Genomic DNA, 21902 nt, shown 5'->3' on the forward strand with positions numbered 1-21902 from the left:
GCATCATTCGCATACTTTAAACGACGTGCTGTGAAATGTAACTCATAATGGGATCAAGTAATGACATGCTGTAAAAGTTGAAACTATATATGCTCTACACCTAAGTTTCCTCAGGACCAAAATCACGGTCGTTTGTCAGTCCGTTCATCAGTAATTCTTTACGTACCATAACTATTGTACTTAGTCTGGATGGTAGGTCTAGATCTAATGGAAGGATGCTATAACTGTATAAAATCATGTTACTGTGAATGTGCTAATTTTGGCACACTCTAAGTTTGCGCTTTTCCAATCTTTTGACAATCTTTTTACAGCAACACTGTTTTGATAGAAATAGATACAAAGTAAGATTTATCAGCGCAATCAGCGCAAAAATACAGGAAGTTAGTTCTAAATTGATGAGATTTCTGGCATACCAAATTAAACAATTGGGACAATCTTTCGTGTGGATGTCTAGATTTAAATATTTTAGTACTATTAATTATTACTTTATACAGATATGTATTCTGAAATGACGCACTTCCATCGAGGTTTAGGGTTGGTTAAATATAATTACTGCCTTATTGGCGTTTCCGCTGTCTAGTAACTACACCCTGACATCGACAGCGCATTTCGAATTGTTTTTGGCTAAATTAAATACTTTTTGAAATATACGTTGTAATAAGGGAAACTAAAAACATTTTGCAATTATACAAGATTTTATAATTTTTGTTTTTAGTTCTATGAAATACCTAAAATATTATATATATTATCAAATTGCTGATTATCTGGTCAATTAAAAAAGCAACGTGTATTCATCGATCTGTCGTTTTTGTAGTAATACATGTTTTACATAACATGATAATACAATAAGTGTCCTTGCTAGTAGTGTAAAATCAACAGTCATGCCTCACACGTATGAGTTTGTAAGTTCTTACACACATACCTGTACATGAAGGTTCCTTCTTAACACATACTTACACACAAGTAGAGGTATGTTCTAATATCAACACATACACACATATATGATATTTGTCAATCAATGATACGAACTATCATTTTCACACCTGTACAATTACATGTACAGATACAGTCTTACATACTTATACATGTACAGTAGATAGGTCTGCTGTCGACTCATATTTATATCATCTACGTGTATAGAGCTATTGCTGTAAGCAATAATACAATTTATAGTGTTTAGTTATCGTACTGATAAACTGCTTACTGATTATTTATCATACGGATGTCATGCATGCCAAAATATGATTATCTTAAAGCAACAGAATCGTAAAATGGAAAATATAATCTTTATTAATATGTTTGAAATATAATAAATGCCTTACATGGACATACGACTGATACCGATATTGGCTTATTACACAACATTGACGTAAACACGAATAATTCACAATTGTACGACACACGTTTACCTTCTGGAGCTCCTGATGATATGATTGCTTGACGAGGTATTTTGCTTTAATTGAATACGAAACAGCATTATACTCTAAACTCTAATTCGCTGAACGTCAACGGTGCATGGAATCAAACACTACCAAAGAAAGACACACAGATAAGACAAACCTTAATTTCTATAAATAAATCTTCCATTATTCAGAATGCATGTAAACAGTTATATCGATAACATTACTACAACAGTTTTCGATGTGTAATATTTGATACGCTTCACGCCATCTCAGAAAACAACAGTGTTATGTTCCAGCCCTGCCTTTGGCATTTCTACCGAGCATGTTTGATTAAGTTTGTTTATTCTGAAAATAGCTAAATGCTAGATTTTTTCTAAAAAGGTATAAGGTCTGGGGATCATTTCAGATACGTAAATGTTTAAATGCGTAGTTGTTAGAATACGATATATTCCAGACAGAAAAGTGAGGAATTATTACTAGTTGAAATCAACCAAAGGAAAATCATCAATTACGTTTACCGGCTGGATATAGAGAATTCACATCCTGGTGAAAGTTTATCTTTTACTGTGTTTTTCCACAAACAAATAAGTAAAAAGTGCCAACTGCCAATGGATACAGGGCGTGTGGAGTCTTAAGATGAATTTAAGGTCAAAATATTTAATGAAATCGAATATCTTATAACGTGCTTCTTTCATTACAAATATTACGTGTGTTTGTTGTCAAGGTTATTCATCAGTGTGACTTACGTGTTATAATCTTTCCCTCGGACGAAAGATAAAAAATATCTGCTTTCTCCAAAGTATAATTGATATTAATGAAAACACTATTTAATATTCTATACATTATTTTTGTATTTCAGTAACAAAACAGTGGTTATGCAATCACATATGTATCGAACTGAATCACACTTGCATACAATCGATACATTGCGTCACTATGTTAGAACATCAACACTACAGTCAGTTACACGACACATAAATGGACAAAAGCATTTTAACACATAGAATACAAAACATTAAAAAAATAAAAATGTAACATCTTAGTGTAATGTGAACCTCTGTTGAGAAATGCTACATATGAAACTAACATTTACATTCAGTTATTGTTAAGCACTGAGAAACATACGGTAACCAAATATACATCTGACAGTATTTTTAAACACGAATGCAAAATATAAAAATAAATGATTTTTGAAAAGGCAAAATATTCATGGAATGTGCACTTCGGTTGAGAAATGTTACATATAAAACTAACTTTTACATTCAGTTACTGGTAAGCACCGAAAGTTCGCACGCACTTTGTAATGGTGCACACACACTGGTATGTATCCATTCAACGACCTATTATTGTTAATGATTATGTCAAACCTCCTATAAACATTATTGGTCTATTCAATATTTAATCAGAGTCTTTATACTCTGAAGCCAGGCTAAAATTCCGGAATTTTTGACTGCCGCTATTTCTTTTTCTAAGTGTTGTGGATGATGACACACTCGGATCATCTTGGTCTATAATCAATGGCTCGCCAGTTGCCCATGGTAACATATTTTCAAGCCCTGTTTCCATGATATGGTCATACGCTTCGTCTCTATTGAGAATACCACCGAAGATGAATGTCTGTAAGATAAGGAGACAATAACAGGCCAAGTTGACACATTCTACTGGATATTATTCGTTCTGTAATGACACAGATATATATCTAGGTACAATCAATAAATGCATGTCTATAAAACAACACGTTTTGCGATAAATGAGATTTCAACAGGATGTATTGTCTATAAACTAATGTCCTACTGTTCATATGACCCTCGATCTTCTGTTATCAATCTTAAACAATATCCCATTTTCATCAATCTATATAAATACATGTTTTTCCTACAGGAGTGAAGTCATGTTTAATTTTTGAAGTAACGAAGAAACGTTTGGTCATATCCTCCTTACAAGGCTATAACTGATATACCTATATTTCGATGTTTGTGTAAAGACATATAATTATTTCAATGTATCTTATGCTGGCTAATGAATATTATTAGCATGACTGTACATGGAATAAAATATCTGAGGAACTAAAACATTGCTAAACTTCCTCGATATATAACGATTGATATGTATAAAATTTAAACAATGTTTCGATACAAATTTGAAATAAATAACAAGATGTCCAAAGACCTTAACCGAAACATGAGTGCTGAATTAGTTCAGCTATTTTGACCTTTTTTGGCCCAACCCATCAGCCACTGGAGGTCATTCCGGGCAAACTGCCCTCTCAATCCGATATTTCTAGCAAAGATAAAATTAATTTCAATAGAAATTCAAGAAATAATACTCAAAAATATGATTCCTTTGTATAAACTACAATGAAGTCCCCAAGGGCAAACGTCATGATATTCACAATTTTGGTAAATCAGTTTAATGTGACCTTACTTCGCCCGCCCCTCATTTACTAGTCGGGTGGGGACAATATAATTAACAATTTTGGTTGATGTTTGGCCAAGGAAGGTTTCAGCAAGATTCCATTGAAAATTGTTCATGCGTTCCTGAAAAGAAGGTCATGGGACGCACGACGGATAACTTACAACGGCGGGCAAAAGGCGGTGAGAATTACTTCGTCTCAAGTAACCAAAACGTAAGAAATTAGGGGAATTAAAACATGTTTTAATGGGTGTTGGATTTAGAAAAGAGTAGTGATTCATGTACATATTATTGAAATTAAAACCTGAGAGACTAAATCTGAGAGACGAGTTACTGATATAAGCTGGTCTCTGTCATTATTACAACCCGGTTCGGTGCCACGCTGATAACAGGAGTACGATTGGCGACTGGAAAGCGTTCTACACGAAACTAACACCGTGTCTCGCACCGGTGATTGTGTGGTTTGTGGATTTGTTCTGAGGACAGAACTTGACAGTTTAACAGATTGGCAATTCCATTCCGGCTAATTCAATTTGAACAAAGTGTTCGATTTACACCTTACATATATGAGAATTTGCTATACGATATCAGATCTAATCGTATTCCAACAGAATCATGTAATGTTGTAATTATCAGTACAGAATAATCTGTTAAATAATTTCTCACCTTGTTGCCAAATACCACTATTTCCAACGCCATTCCATTCCCAGGAAGAAAACTGTATGGTTTGCACTATAAAAGACATGATAAAGTCAGGCTTAAATACACTCGAGTACACTTGATACGTTGTATAAATGATATTATCGATATACCATTGTTGTATGTTTATCAAACCAGTATATAACTCAGAACTAGCTGAATGAGGACACAATCTGATTTAAAAGAAGACTTTTTAGGAAAACGTGAAATCGTGCACGGCGAGAAACCAGTAGGTGTTAAGTAAAAATGAGCGTCGTTATCTTCTTAGACAATAAAGAATAAGTTAGATTTAATGTCGTGTTTGCATAATGAGAATCGGAGGAGTCACAAATAAAGGCAATGCATATTGTAAACAGTTTCAGATGTTTTTTTTTTTTTATTTAACCAATGTAAGAGCAACTATCCCCTGTCTTCTCAACATAATCACGTTTGAGTTGCCTCCCTTGTTAATGTTATAAAAAGCTATTGAATTGTATTTACAATTGTGAAATATAATATCAATGTATAAATTTCATAAATCCAGTTATATACCGCCTTTTTCAAGTCTGTATCGGGTAACTAAGAAATGATAGGTATTTAACATATTGCAGGTTCCACATTACAGTGGGCGAAAGCAAAATAATACATATATAAGGAGATTTGGGGATTGAACAATATTATAAAAAAGAGAAAGACATTGAACGTAATTCAAAATACTGGCGAAAGACATTGAATACAATTTATACATCAAAAATAAGAAAGGACCAACTTCTATATACAGGAGAAAGACATTGAATACGTATATATACAGGAGAGATGATATTGAATATAATTATGTACAGGAGAGATAGAAATGAATATGATTTAATGTTTAGACGCAATGGGATCGAATTCAATTTTACTTCATGTATATACATGAGAAAAGACATTGAATACAATCTTAATTACAAAAAAAGACGGGATAAAACAATAGTTGTTACATCACATTTATTTTACATAACGACAAGAGATACACGATTAAACATGTAATGTTAGAATTAATTTGCCACTTCATAAATGTAATAATCACCAAACACTACATTATAGGTTGCTTTTATCAGACTTACCTTTTTTTGTCTTCCACACGTTGTGTTATCGGACTTACCTTTATTGTGTTTCATACATTGCATTATTGGGCTTACATTTATTGTGTTATATACGTTGCACTATCAGGCTTACCGCTACACCATGCTCCATACGTTGCGTAATCAAGCCTACCTGTATTGTGCTCCATACGTGACGTTATTAGGCTTACCTTTATAGTGTCCCATACCTCACGTTATTAGGCTTACCTTTATATTGTCCCATACGTCACTTTATTAGGCTTACCTTTATATTGTCCCATACGTCACTTTATTAGGCTTACCTTTATATTGTTCCATACCTCGCTTTATTAGGCTTACCTTTATATTGTCCCATACCTCACGTTATTAGGCTTACCTTTATATTGTCCCATACCTCACTTTATTAGGCTTACCTTTATATTGTCCCATACCTCACTTTATTAGGCTTACCTTTATATTGTCCCATACCTCGCTTTATTAGGCTTACCTTTATATTGTCCCATACCTCACTTTATTAGGCTTACCTTTATATTGTCCCATACCTCACTTAATTAGGCTTACCTTTTGAAATTTGACAATATCTGCTAATGGGATGACTATATTTTTCGGTGACGGGGATGTTTTTCTTTCAAAACAGATAAAACTGAAAGAAATATACATGTGTATTAACATCGACCTGGTTCTCCAGTTGGCTCGCATGCTCCAAACAGGACATGAATATTTAAAAAAAAAAAACAAGTGTTAGTTTCGGCATTAAGGAAACCACATGTGATATGTATCATATACTAATATCTGCTAAAATATTAACTTTTTCTGATGATACAACACCTTCTTAGCACTTAGATCACATGATACATTTATAGATTGTTCTTGCATAACAGCATTATATTCTTAAAAATAGGTGTATGTTCAGATTATACCGATATCATCGAAATCGATGACATGATGGTAAAAGACGTGTAAAATCCGGGTTTAGTTCAATCTCAAGAACAATGGTACCACTACGCATAACACATTTCGAACACACTTGACAGTTCTTGTAAAAACAAAATCTGATATCTAAAATTTAAAAGAATATACTGAATACAGAGTATACAGCACATGTTCTTCTTGTTTCTATATTTATTTTAGTCGATTTATCTAACATAATTTGACATGCACTCTAGCAATTCATACATTTGTACCCCTTTATAAGGCTATTTTGCAAGGAGTAGGTCAGTTTTAAGTTAACAATCTGGAAACTAATAATGACAAAACCAATTATTGTGAATAAAATAACACAGAGAGGAGAGTACCTGCACAATGCTAAATCTGCAATCGGTCAGGGGACATTACATAGTCTAGATTACCTTTTTGTAAGATATATCTTGCCGTTCTTCAATCTTGATGCAAATGTCTTTTCTTTATTTATCAGCGCACAACGTCGACCACCTTTCCAGCCTAAATAAAAATTAACCAGTTTACCCTCGATGAAAAGCTTAACGTAAATTAAAACAGTCTGGAATTCATTAATGGACATTGAAAAATTTCCATTATTTTGAAGTCTTGCAAATTACTGTGATTGTTTCTATTTAAATACAGTAAGATGCCAACTAGTCTTTCTTTCTTTGAGATTTTTGTATCCTATGGCTGTTTTAGGGATCACAGTCAGGGGTTTACGACAAACATCAAAATTGACATTGAAAGAGACAACTGTTGGCCTGGTAAAGGATCATTGTTCGAAGAAATCGAACACGTTGAAATTGGTTTGGTAAATGAAACCGAGAATGGAGGGAGTCAGACACATACATAATATAGGAAGGAGTGAGAAATGTTTGTAAACTTGGCTTGTTAAAGAATTAATATTGCGGGTATCAGAAACACGCAAACTATTGTAGTCAGTGAGAAATGTTCACAAATTGGCCTGGTGAATGGATCAATGATGGAGGTAGTTAGCAAAACGACAGGCTTGGTGAAAGGAATACAATCGGAAGAAGGGAAAGTGAGTGTTAACAATTCAAAATCGTTGCGTGTCGGTGAGTTTGGGAAAGCGGATTCAGAAACAAACCTGATAAAGGGGACTCTGCTGGAGGGAGTGTGAACAGTTCACAGAATTGCCTGTCCTGGTTAGTGATAACTTCTGAGCCACAGTCTTCTAATTCACCTTTGGTTTCAACAAATACGTACTGCAAAGAGAGGAATACGGGGTGTTTTAACATTACAAACCGGTTGAAAAAAACTAATATATTGAACATCAATCCTGTAAAGGATCTTCTCTCAACCACACTGATACCACGATAGCATTTGAATAGAGAAATACAGGTCACACAATCCATGTACAGATAAATAAGCCGTAATTCAAAACGTGATCCGTGTCACTTACTTTGTTTAATTCCGTCTTCATACACTCCTGTTGATACTGTTCGTCAGTTGGTAGGGATTTCCACGTCTTTAATGCGGAGTCATACTTTTGCTGAAGTCGAGGATACTTATTGTAGAAGTAGTTAACGATGAATAACTTCACTCCAAACATTAATCCTATATGTATATAAAACAGTTAATTAAGAGTAGTTCTACTCAAAACATCAATATTACCATGCGTGTTCACTATACATGTACATAATAAAAAGAGAAAGCATTATCTTGTTAGAATCCTGTCATCAATACGTGGATAGCGCGTGACAGCAGACCTTTCAATAGAATGACCAATACGAATAGAAAAGTTGTAACATCCCTCCAGTGTTTAAGATATCTTGACAATAGATGTTATTGTACAATAAATGGTTACATACCTCCAATTGTTAAAATCCCTGGACGATAGAGGTTAGCATTATAAATTGTTACATACCTCATATGGTTAAGGTATCTGGATGGTAGACTTTATCATACAATAAATGGTTACATATCCCAATGTTTCAGATACCTGGACGGTAGACGTTACTATACAATAAATGGTTACATATCCCAATGTTTCAGATACCTGGAAGGTAGACGTTACTATACAATAAATGGTAGCATAACCCCAATGTTTCAGATACCTGGACGGTCGAGGTTATTATACAATAAATGGTTACATATCCCCAATGTTTCAGATATCTGGACGTTCGAGGTTATTATACAATAAATGGTTACATATCCCCAATGTTTCAGATATCTGGACGGTCGAGGTTATTATACAATAAATGGTTACATATCCCCAATGTTTCAGATAACCAGACGGTCGAGGTTATTATACAATAAACGGTTACATATCCCCAATGTTTCAGATAACCAGACGGTCGAGGTTATTATACAATAAATGGTAGCATACCCACAATGTTTCAGATACCTGGACGGTCGAGGTTATTATGCAATAATTGCATTGGCTACATACCTCCAATGGTTAAGAGATACGTGGACGGTACGAAGCAGGTCATTATGAAGACAAACATCAGACCGGAGAACAATTGTCGTGTAGCTGGGTGTCGCCACGTCAGTAAGCTAATGGGAAAAAAAACAATTTAGAAAAAGTTTGCACATACATATTGAAAATTATCGATGGTTAAGGAATTGTACAGGCAGTGAAGGTGTGTTATAGTGTACGCATTTTCTACCGAGAATTCATGGTTATATCACTTTATGATTATCATATTTGTCGGGTTTGATATGAAACGTTTTGACTGTATTTTGAATACCAATCTTCAAAATATCATAGGAAACATACAAAGAATAATACCAGGAGGGATCGGTGAAGATATTAATTGATTATCAGGAGAAGGATACAGGACATGACGTTAACTTTGAAAATATAGCATGTACATGCCGTAGCCCGTTCAGTATGAGGAATGTGATAACTGTTCAATGTACTGTTGTAGTACAGTAGTCATTTCTGTAACGGTAATTGAAAAGCTTCAATTTAGTGCCAATAATCCATACCGAGGTTTTTGTTTTATTGTTTTAATCCAATGTATAATATTGTTAATATATATTACTTCTCGTGTGAAATTCAGAATTGATATTGTCCGGCACCGGGGAATATCACCTTTCTCAGGTAACCAATTCCTTTAATCAACCTAAAGAAATAAATGACTGTAAAATATTCATATCAGCATTTTGCTGTCATTATTTGATTACTTACTGGCATGCATATTTCTATTTCTTTAGCACTGTTTGTTTCCAGCTCAAATTGAATTTTATATACAGGAAGTAGACCAACCTTTTAATTTTTTCGAGACTATCAGCAGCGCCTTTCAGACCATTCTAAAATAATAATAATAGCAAAGAACATATCTTTATCTTAATAAATATCTAGCGTTTTGAGATGTCAATGATAAAGCGTTTTTAAATGATACTTACACTAAAGTATGATATGTATTAACGTAAGTCTCCCGATTTAAGTACAAAATAGTGAACGAAACTCCCAAATAAATCACGATAAAGCTTCAGGCTGTAAGCAAATGCTGGTATTGTTTCATACGAGAAACGTCGCCTCACCAAACTGATCAGTACAAATAGGTATATATGGTGCTATATGGTAAACGTTAATTACATTGTAAACAGTAGACAGGAAGCAAGACGAAATATGATTATCCTGCAAGAATCAAGATCATAAATAAATAGTATATTTTTTGAAACGTAAACCTCCTCTTCTTTATAATTTACTTATACAGAGTTATGGAAATATTTACTTTTTCATTATAAGAGCACATATAAAGTCACTAATATTGATGAATATCATTTGTATATAGAAGTGAATATATTGATGAATATTACTTGTATATAAAAATGAATTTCAAACTGAACGTTACAGTGTCTGACCAAAGTAGTAAATTAAACAACATTTATATTTTCTCACCTGAACTTTCCTTGCTACTTGCAACACCAGATTAAACTTGTCGGATATTCCCAAGTTCTCCTCCGGCTAGGGAATATAACAGTTAATATTTCTTTAGTTGCTTGTACCAAGAAACATGCGTATAAAAACACGAGTCTTCAAAATAACGAAATTAATTTAGTAAATACTATTTATAAAGAAATGAAATATTATTGGTTTACTATTAGATATTCATTAGCTTGAGCTCGTTATCAAATTCCGGATTCCAGTCGGATATATTCCTTCAACATTACCTGCTACATACGTGTGATTATCCCACTAGTATTTCAGTCGTCAGTAGTAATACAATTGATGAAGAGTAACTAATAATAATGTAATAGTTTGATGACGAACATTTTGGTATCATTAATGCTATACAATCTATGATCAGTATTACAATAAATTGTTTTACAAGTACATGTATTTCATTTTTATAATGACTGTGGTATACCTTTTCAGACTCCCGGCCAGGATCAAAGTAGTTAAAATTTAACTTGAAGCCGCTGCAAAAGACATTCGATTAAACTCGTATCAACTTTAATCCGATTTCAATGTACACTCATTAATGTGTAGTAATAATGCTATTTGCTACAATATCATTTCATAAATAATTTGTAGCCACGCTTTGTACTATCTTGATTTTGATGTACAAATTTGAAATAACTTAATCATTAAGTACAATGTAAGTCCATATTCCTTTACGTCCGCATTTCATTATGTATACCAATAATCAGCTGTAAAGAATACAGCAGGTGTAATTATATATGCCCTACGGTAGGAAATACATCATACGTTTTCTTTCTAAAGTGAACGTTGAACAACTACAATGTATCAGCTTTCAAGAACATTGGCAACAGCAATGATATATTTCAATGTGTGGGAAAACATGAAACATCAAAAATGGTTCTGTTGCGAAAAATTAAGAATTATAAACTGCTCGGAAACAAATCAAGAGTCAGGTGTAACTTTATGTTTCTTAGGATAGATCTTACTGATGTTGTAGGTAGGTGATGAACAGTCTGACGAGTAGGAGTACGACGACAACGGGGAGCAGCCAGCCTTTCCATACGGTGTACATGTATATCTAAAACAAAGATATAACATATCTACATCTACAACCTAAAGTTATTTATCAATTAATTACGTGAACTGTAGATACATTTGTGTGTTTATATGTACACTTTGAATTCCAAATGTACACTATGACTTCCATATGTACACTATGACTAATTCCACACGTACACTATGACCTCGATATGTACACTGATTGATTCCATAAGTACACTATGACCTCGATATGTACATTATGGCTTACATATGTACGCTTTGACTTCCATTTGTAAACTTTGAACTCAATATGTACACTAAGATCCCGATAAGTACACTATGACTTCCACATGTACACTATGACTGAAATATATGACTTCACTTCCATATGTACACTTAACATTCCATATGTTTACTATGACTAATTCCATATGTACGCTATCAACTCAATACGTACATTATGACCTCGATATGTACACTATGACTTCCACAGCATAATATGATTTCTATATGTACACAATGAACTCAATAAGTACACTAGGACCCCGACATGTACGCTATAACTTCACTATGTACATAATGAATTCCATATGTACATTATGACTAATTCCATATGTACACTATACATTTCATATATACACTATGAGTTCCATATGTACACTTTGTATCCATATGTAGATTTTGAATGACATATGTTCACTTTGAATGACATATGTACACTGAATTTAAAATGTACATTATGGCTTTTTTATATATACAGTAACTTATATTCAATTTGTACATTATGACTAATTCCATATCTACACACAATAACTTAATTCATATGTAAATTAATACGTACATTTCTCTTTCCTTTTGTTTCATTAAGTCAACTGAACTTACCATAAATACGAGTATTGTGTAAGATGGAGATTTCCATGCCAGTAAATTGTTAACACCTTTTATGGTACTTATGTAAGGCTTCAGAGCGCTACCTATGATTAAAAATATAAAGACTCAATTCAGGCACAGTATCACGTGCAGGAATGCTGTGTGCGAGGGTTGTTTTTACAAGTAAAACGAATTTTTCACTTTTAAAATTACAATTCATGTATACAGTCAATCCGCCATTTAGGCTACCTTTATATAACTGTCTATAACTTTCCACTGCTAGCAGTTTGGATGTTTCTCAATTGTAAATTTACTGATGTTATACAAGACAAAATTCTGGTGAACTTAAATCCGTACTGGTTAAACCATATGTCCTGATGCCATGCTACATAGACCTAGGACAACAAACCAGCTCATAAACAATTTAAGTATAATTAATTTACAGTTAGACTGACCACTTATCGTCAATAAAGTCACATTAAGGTGGAACATGATACACATAATACATTACGTAATAGAATATTAATATAAACAGGGACATCATCAATAGAAATACATACCAAATCTGTTGATATTTTCTTTCAAACTGTTAACAAATGATGAAAAAACCTTGATAGATCGGATTATAGAAAATCATATTAACCACCATTGTATTATTTAGAAGATTGTAAAAATTTCTTTCAAATGTGGTAAATGCCCTATATACAATGTACATTATATCTTATCAAAGGGATGGTGGTATTTCTGTGCACTAGGTACATATTTACAAAATAAACCACTATTTGTGATTAAATCACTATGCATTCATAAGGATTACCTTATATATATAAACTAAAACTGCGATAGATTTTTTGTATTAAAAGGTTTGATAGATCCCCTATACTACATTATAAACATTGTATATAGTGTATAGTACCCCTATCCAGTAGGATCTGTTTATGTTAATCCCAATATTACATTAATACATTAATCTGTAATACAGTACACGAAGGACACTTCCTACTGGTACAATCTAAACACAAACAGCATTTTATCATGTTATAATGTACTGACGTTTTCACTGTCAGGGGATCGCCATCTGACTGCTCCTCCTCCGTGCCCTCTGGTAATTCCTCTGTGAAGTCATCCATCGTCTCGTACACAAACAGTAACATTCGATTCCACGTCCTGTCCATGGCGCCAGGGAGAAATTTGTGTCTTCTCTGAACTGTGCTCTCTATACAACAGGAAAATGAAACACTTATAATATAAAACGCGTCTAGTACTTCTCTGAACTAAGTCTGACTCTGTGTCATATTATAAGTACACATGACATATCTAAAAACAATGTGTATTAGGTAAGATAAGGTATTCTTTCTTGTCCAGGCCTCGATCTTATATAAATCTATTGAAATCACATATCACCGTTCTACACTTTTAAATCACACATATCTCTCTCTTTTATTCAATGCCACCAGTCACCATACAAATCTAGAACAAATCCAGGTAATTAGACTGGGTACCACCCCTTAAGTTATTTGAGGACCGGAGGGAATGACCACAGAACGACAGTCATCACGATCATTGCGTAGGCGATAAAACTTTCCAGTCGTCTTCATCAACCTGCATCTTTCGAAAACCCTATGTGGTAAGTATTCTTCCAAACGCCTAAAAATTGTATTCCGTTATATTGCTCCAACAGATATGTTTTAGTGATGGTTATAAGCAATTAGTTGATCACAATAGTTGATCGCCCGTAGACCACTCATGTATAGATTATAGGTCCCAAAAGATAAATAAAAGTAAATACTGTCCTGTACAAAGGTACTATAAGTATATATATATATATATATATACAGATAATCCCCTAAAGAGCGGCACGATGTAGCCGCGAAAGTACTACGGGGACAGCAGATCTGTGTTTGGCTTTTTATTTTATTATTATTTACCGTCACATGGACATTTTAACTTTATTCTATATTATTATGATACCTTTTTCCTCTTTCTCTGCCACCTTCGTTGCATCCTCAGCTACTTCTAGTGTCTTTCTAGAATTGGATTCACATCCACTTCCGGCACGAGTTCGTTGTATATGGTGATCTCTAAAATAGACATCAAGAGCGTTCTATAACTAAGAACTATAACAAGAAAGTGGGGAATATTATATCTTTCAACACAGACTTCGATAAAAACAAAGAATTTTTTACCTATTCGCCAGTATTCGGTCACTATTGCCGTTCAATACAGGATATGGATCATTCAACATATTCATAACTGCCTTCCGATAGTAAACAGTAAAACATTTCTCCCGTTCACAATGAAGTCTCAGAGAAAACAATGAAATTGTCATCCCAATCACCCTGACTTCATGGGGAAAACGGGAAAAATTTCACCCCATTCACGCTGTCTTCAAGAAGCAAAGAGTGAATATTTCATCATATACACACACTCTTCAGGGGGTAAACAGTGAATATTTCATCCCATACACCCTGTCTCCAAGGAGTAAATAATGAATATTTCATCCCATACATTTTGTCTTCAAGGAGTAAACAGTGAATAAATCATCCCGTACACCAAGTCTTCAAAGGGTAAACAGTGAATATTTCATCCCGTACACCCAGTCTTCATAGAGTAAATAGTGAATATTTCATCTCATATACCAAGTCATCATGGAGTAACAGTGAACATTTCATCCCATACACCCAGTCTTCAAGGAGTATACAGTGAATATTTCATCCCATACACCCTGTCTTCATGGAGTAAACAGTGAATATTTCATCCCATACACCCTGTCGTCATGGAGTAAACAGTGAATATTTCATCCTATACACCAAGTCTTCAAAGGGTAAACAGTGAATATTTCATCCCGTACACCCAGTCTTCAAAGGGTAAACAGTGAATATTTCATCCCGTACACCCAGTCTTCAAGGAGAAAACAGTTAATATTTTATCCCGTACACACTGTCCTCAAGAAGTAAACAGTGAATATTTCATCCCATACACCCTGTCTTCATTGAGTAAACGGTGAATATTTCATCCCATACACCCTGTCTTCATGGATTAAACAGTGAATATTTCATCCCGTACACCCTGTCTTCATTGAGTAAACGGTGAATATTTCATCCCATACACCCTGTCTTCATGGATTAAACAGTGAATATTTCATCCCATACACCGTCTTCATTGAGTAAACGGTGAATATTTCATCCCATACACCCTGTCTTCATGGATTAAACAGTGAATATTTCATCCCATACACCCTGTCTTCATTGAGTAAACGGTGAATATTTCATCCCATACACCCTGTCTTCAAGGAGTAAACAGTGAATATTTCATCCCATACACCCTGTCTTCATGGATTAAACAGTGACTATTTCATCCCATACACCCTGTCTTCATTGAGTAAACGGTGAATATTTCATCCCATACACCCTGTCTTCATGGATTAAACAGCGAATATTTCATCCCATACACCCTGTCTTCATAGAGTAACAGTGAATATTTCATCCCATACACCCAGTCTTCATAGAGTAAATAGTGAATATTTCATCTCATATACCATGTCTTCATGGAGTAAACAGTGAATATTTCATCCCATACACCCTGTCGTCATGGAGTAAATAGTAAATATTTCATCCCATACACCAAGTCTTCAAGGGTTAACAGTGAATATTTCACCCCATACACCATGTCGCCATGGAGTAAACAGTGAATATTTCATCCCATACACCAAGTCTTCAAAGGGTAAACAGTGAATATTTCACCCCATACACCCTGTCGCTATGGAGTAAACAGTGAATATTTCATCCCATACACCCTGTCTTCAGGAAGTAAACAGTGAATATTTCCTCCCATACACCCAGTCTTCATAGAGTAACAGTGAATATTTCATCCCATACACCCTGTCTTCAAGGAGTAAACAGTGAATATTTCATCCCATACACCCTGTCTTCAAGGAGTAAACAGTGAATATTTCCTCCCATACACCCAGTCTTCATAGAGTAAATAGTGAATATTTCATCTCATATACCATGTCTTCAAGGAGTAAACAGTGAATATTTCCTCCCATACACCCTGTCTTCATGGAGTAACAGTGAATATTTCATCCCATACACCCAGTCTTCTTAGAGTAAATAGTGAATATTTCATCTCATATACCATGTCTTCATGGAGTAACAGTGAATATTTCATCCCATACACCCTGTCTTCATGGAGTAAACAGTGAATATTTCATCCCATATACCATGTCCTCAAGGAGAAAACAGTGAATATTTCATCCCATACACCCTGTCTTCATGGAGTAAACAGTGAATATTTCATCCCATACACCCTATCTTCATGGAGTAAACAGTCAATATTTCATCCCATACACCGCGTTTTCAAGGAGTAAACAGTGAATATTTCATCATATACATGTACACCCTGTTTTCAGGAAGCAACCAGTGAAAATTTTAATATATTAAGCACTACTTCCAGGGTTGAGATTCATGAAACAGAGGCCATTCCGTACTACTTTCAAAGAGCACACATGTTAATTCACAATCTCTTTGAGAAATACAAAAGAAAAAGAGGATACCCCAATGTGAACTCTCAGAAGATTAAAAACAAACCTAAAATCTACAAGGATATCGCCAAAAGTACATGTATGTATACATTCTGAGGTTTTCTTGCCAATTTACATCACATAAAATACAATACATATGTATATGAATAAAGTAATCATGAGATCTAAACACATAATTTACATTCTGTACAGTTTTACAACTACTATTGACAGTCACTATAATTAACAACTTTCATTTAATAAATATCCATGTTAAATACCTGGCCGACTTTGTCACCAAGGAAGAGTATTTGTCCTCCAACTCTCGATAACGTTTTCTCTCGATGTCGATCTCCAGTCGAAGCCTTTGCATTGACTTTTCATCGTCATATTCCCGTAGTTTGGAATCTGAATTCATACATAAGCATATTCATCCAGAGGACCACTGTAATATCGTGGGTACGTGGTGGATTAAACTGTTTTGATGGACAATTAATCAAAACTCAACGTTGATATCTCGTATCAAATGACGTATGAATACTATATATACATGTATATATAGTATGCGCTATAAAATGGGCGCTTTTTTCAAAATGGCAACTATTTATGTACTATTAACCAGCAAAGCTGACCATGGTGATACTCACTTAACTCTTGGTTTTCAATCATTACAGTCACCAACTGTTCGTGAAGAATAGTCAGCTGGTTCTCAAACACTGTCAGGTCGGTGTTATCATCCCCAGTGGAGACACGCTGACCATGCGTCCCTAAGGACGACTTCCCATTGGAAGACATTCCAGCTGGTACCTGTCAATTAGTGATGCGTGGTAATGATGGTAATGATATTACCATGAAAAGAATATCATTGATGAAATATATATATGTAAGCACATTGAAATGTACGCCACATGACTTATGCAGTATTTTGAATACCATTTTTATATCGAGATAAGCTTGGTAATAATCTAAAATAAAAATTTAGCTAACGTTGAAACATTTTGGGGAAAATCTGTAAAATGACAAATGATCAAAGGGTTTTTATGGCACAAAACTGACTCAATTATCACAAAGTACACATAAATAAAAACCGTTCCTTATACCGTATCAGTGGAGAAGCCAGGGAATGATGCAAACGTCAAGAATAATGACATTTGTCCACTGGTGATGATGTTTAAATCTAATTTTCACCTTCGAGTTCCATATATACATTTATGTTTGCAATAATAACACTAACCAAAATTGACATAAATCAACACGAATTACTTCACAAGTTCAGTTGGTCTTATAAATTTCATCACTACAAATCAATTCATATTCAATTGTAATTCATTATACTATTTGTGATAATTTTGTTCTGTTAATGTACTTTTGATAAAGTTGTACATTGTAAGTCATACTGAACTAACGTTACCTTGTTTAAACAATGACGATTCAAATTCTAGTATCTTATAACTGGTCTCAGTACAGTCTGATTAAAGTGAAGATCATGAAGTGCAACGTAATCAGAAACATTAGTTAGCGAAGATGGTCGCTCATGTCCAGTTGGCATTTAAACCAGCCAATCGAAACGCGACTGGAAAATCAAAATATTGCCAAAGTATGTTTCCTCTTGCAAAAATGTTATAAAATGATTGACTATAAAATATTTCCAGATATATCGTCAGCTACAAAATTTAGGACACATTTTGAAGAAATTTATCTTGCGTCGGTACAATGTTCACACAATATTTATACAAAAATGAATCAAACAGATCCACATTTAAGGTAAATTGCAGGAAAGGGACGTTTTTAACCATGGTTACGGTACAGTTACATTTACACACGTCTACGATTGATGATTCACATAGGTTTTCACATTTCCAATTGAATTTCGTAATGAATTTTGGCCGAAAGTACAGATTGTGGATTACATAGCCAATAAGAAAAGTTTTACTTACATTTTTGATACAATTACAGATCTTGGTTCGTGCAATAAATGACCATCTCATGTTGTATGTTATATGGCATACTATGGTGTGCTGTATACTTGTAAACAACGCCGAATAACTAAATACCAGTGTACATGTGTCATGTGCATTGATACATGCTGCGTAATACCTGCATGCTAGTTTGGCACGTGTTAATACACAAGTAAAATACATGCACAGGCGTCTGCATCTGGTAAGTATTTATAGAAAACATATCAGTCAATACTCCTTCTGTGTCAGCTGGTATAGGTAGGAGTAGGGGCTAATATTTTTGCATACTAACAAGATGCGGACGCCTGTGGTACATGTTTATGGACTACACGCATGCTCAGCCACCGACATCAGGACTAACAACGGGAAGTGAATTATAAAATTAAAATTTAAAATTTAAAATACAACAAACAGTCAATTGCCAAACAGTCTCACAGTAATACCGAATCATGACAATTTAATATCAGAAAGGTATGCCATATACACCGTACTGTACGTTTGATTGGAGTTTATTATCACGTGAATTCGTCTATGTTGGACCCGTTCTATATATAGATATGATATGGTGGGTACATATCGGGTGTATAATAGGCGTAAGGTCAAATACTGGCACAACGCGAGAATAAATGTTGTTATAAGTGGGTCATGCTTTGAACATTGAATACAACTGTGGCGTTTACCCTGTAGCGGTGTAAACTGAATGGCCGTTGATGTCTATATATGCAACATCTCTTAACACAATTACCTGCCTTGTGATGTACACGGAAATATTAAATCCAGTCAAGTGATTCGAAGTGGTCGGACATCATCTGGGCCCCAATGCATGTAAACAATACACGCGTGTAACATTACAACAGCAGGTGATAGAAAAACCCCGATGTAATTCAAATGACTATAAAACACTCGGAACATATTGGGTAGACAGTCCGTCCGTAACCCTTGACCAAAATAAGGAGCAAGTTTCTGTGGTTCTGTAACGATTTATCGGGATGGTCTGATTGATAGTTGATGGTAAGTATATTTACATTGATAAATATATATAATACTACTACGTACAATGCCTTGTTTCGACGAGGTCGACGGGGTCCGACAAACATTGTAAAGTTGTGAGACCCCGTCGACCTCGACGTCTTACAAGTACAACGGACACAATCACAATGGCTCTTTTTGATTGATTACGTTTAAGCTATATCTAGTTTAAAGTTGACGTACGGAATTTATTTATCAATACTCTTTCTAGGGAATAACAGTACAGTGTATAATACTCAGAGGAACATGTAACATGTTGTACTTGTACGTAGGACATAATTTGAACTGTTTCATAATCGCTGATTTGTGTTGGAGTTGTTCCCCTTGCAACGGTAAAACAGACAGGTTGATTCTTTGCATTCTCTTTCAGCCTGTCGCTATGTGGCCGACAAAGTTGGTCGCGTGGTGAGCAGGACTTCAAGGTTGGGCGAGGTAGGGGAGAAGTCTAAAGCTCCTATAAAGGATTTCAGGCAGTGTGGAGTTCCTGTCCAGGAAACCGTCAAAGGTATGCAAAGGTCTAATTGTAACTTTACTCTGGACTGTATTGGAATATAATATAACACCCGACAGCTAAATTGGCTATTTATTCATATTTCTATCATAGTCATCCTAAAAGATATAAAAATTGTAGGTTCGTAGGAAAGTACTAACAGCTTAAAGGCTATCAACAGCTTGCCGGCTCTATCACAAGAGGGAATACAAGACAAGGTGGTCATGCGAGTTTAAAGAAAAACTACTATTGAATAAAACAAGATTGATACATCATAGTTTTACGATTAATGTTCTAAAAGGTAAATGCTGATATTTCTTTACGATCTATATTGATAATATTATATATAATTCATAGATATAAATCAGAAATGACAGGTTCAGTAATACAAGCGTTTGTTCGTCAATTAGTTTGTGAAATTAACAATATAGTTATCCAATTCCCTCATGTCTTGCGTGCTTTCCTATTTTGTTCAGGGAGTAAACCGAGCTCAAGTCCAAATAGTGTAAAGCAGTCGGAGAATGACGGACACGTCCGAGATCACACGACCCGAGACACCACAGGTCTATCATCATCACAGTAACTCCGCCAAACCGAAAACAAATGAACTATGAATCAGAATGGATATTGATAGTGTTATCATGCAAGTTTGGTCTTAAGTTACAGTGTTCAGTGATAAGTTGAAGATTTCAGGAAGAAATTTAATCGATAACCTCAAATAAACAGCTTATTTTCATTCATGAAAGCTTTCCAAAAATGATCAAAACATACCCGATAATATCATAGATTGAAGCAATTCTTCTCTGCCTTTGATAAAAATATAATTCATTTACAGCAAAAAGCAAGATGTAAATAACCTGATGGTCAAAATTTAAAAGTGAGTGACAAAATAAGTATGAAAATATGTGCTGAATCTTATATTGCTGACGATTTTATGACGTAACTGTTGGTAAAGGTGTTGTCATGACACTGGAACAGCTGCTGAAGCTAGCCCGTCACGTAATTATGGAAGGCACTTTTACATAATACGTACGTTGTTATTTCTTAATAAATTGTTTTCAAATAATGATCACATGTATTTGTTTTAACTGATAATTTCTCCCAAGAACGTTACTGGATATATCTACAAAGTATGTTATTATTCTCGGGGACCTCGGACCAGTTTCATCAATATTCCTAAGCTTAAGAAAACTCATTAACTTAAAATTTTCCATTGGAACGTATTGTTTGATTTAAGAGAGAACAAATTAGCTGAGGAACTTTCCTCAAATTCTGTAATGCTTTGCTATGAGAATGTTTAGTTGAGGAACGTTGATGAAACCAGATCATATAATGTTGCATAGGATGAATAATTTCAAAGATTTCAAAGATAAATGACATTGACCTACTTTTTGGGGCGCGTTCATATGTGTTTAAATCTTCAAACGACTTAATAATAAACAATATACTTGGGTTATGAGATAGGACAAATTAAAACATGCTAAGATAAAAAAAAGGTTTGTTAAGATTTAAACATAATGAATAAAAATTCTTCGCATTTACAGTAACGTGATAGATAA

General features: G+C 34.4%; 1 protein-coding gene and 1 long non-coding RNA gene across 3 annotated transcripts; one reads left to right on the forward strand and one right to left on the reverse strand.

Annotated features, from left to right (window-relative positions):
* Positions 1 to 1267: 1267 nt before the first annotated feature.
* Positions 1268 to 19674, reverse strand: LOC117330305 (GRAM domain-containing protein 4-like). Of its 2 annotated transcripts, none has more exons than XM_033888498.1 (18): positions 19570 to 19674; positions 17514 to 17673; positions 17148 to 17274; positions 14316 to 14425; positions 13398 to 13560; positions 12905 to 12930; positions 12357 to 12448; positions 11420 to 11511; positions 10879 to 10930; positions 10410 to 10475; positions 9771 to 9814; positions 8949 to 9055; positions 7959 to 8113; positions 7644 to 7761; positions 6946 to 7036; positions 6158 to 6239; positions 4482 to 4547; positions 1268 to 3020 (listed from the first exon to the last, which is right to left on the reverse strand). In XM_033888498.1, the coding sequence occupies exons 2-18, from the start codon at positions 17659 to 17661 to the stop codon at positions 2802 to 2804; spliced, it is 1758 nt and encodes a 585-aa protein (XP_033744389.1). In that variant the 5' UTR covers positions 17662 to 17673; positions 19570 to 19674; the 3' UTR covers positions 1268 to 2801. The 2 variants fall into 2 exon arrangements, with proteins under 2 accessions (XP_033744389.1, XP_033744388.1); XM_033888497.1 differs by lacking the exon at positions 19570 to 19674 and adding an exon at positions 18804 to 19129.
* On the forward strand, positions 19413 to 21412 carry LOC117330306. The gene is made up of 3 exons (XR_004533321.1): positions 19413 to 19835; positions 20224 to 20358; positions 20820 to 21412. It is a non-coding gene; the product is annotated as an uncharacterized LOC117330306 (long non-coding RNA).
* The last annotated feature ends 490 nt before the right edge of the window (positions 21413 to 21902 follow it).

Source organism: Pecten maximus, chromosome 7 (genome assembly GCF_902652985.1).
Source record: "Pecten maximus chromosome 7, xPecMax1.1, whole genome shotgun sequence".
In the NCBI taxonomy this organism is placed as follows: Eukaryota; Metazoa; Mollusca; class Bivalvia; order Pectinida; family Pectinidae; genus Pecten; species Pecten maximus.

Bases quoted from the DNA above. Each gene is read 5' to 3' on its own strand.
- LOC117330305 (XM_033888497.1), bottom strand. From the start codon at position 19,007: ATGTATTTTACTTGTGTATTAACACGTGCCAAACTAGCATGCAGGTAT. The intron at 12,931-13,397 runs GTCAGTACATTA...ATTTGTTAACAG, and splicing joins GATCCCCTGACAGTGAAAAC to TTTGAAAGAAAATATCAACA. The intron at 9,056-9,770 runs GTTGGTCTACTT...TTTTCCCATTAG, and splicing joins AGTCTCGAAAAAATTAAAAG to CTTACTGACGTGGCGACACC.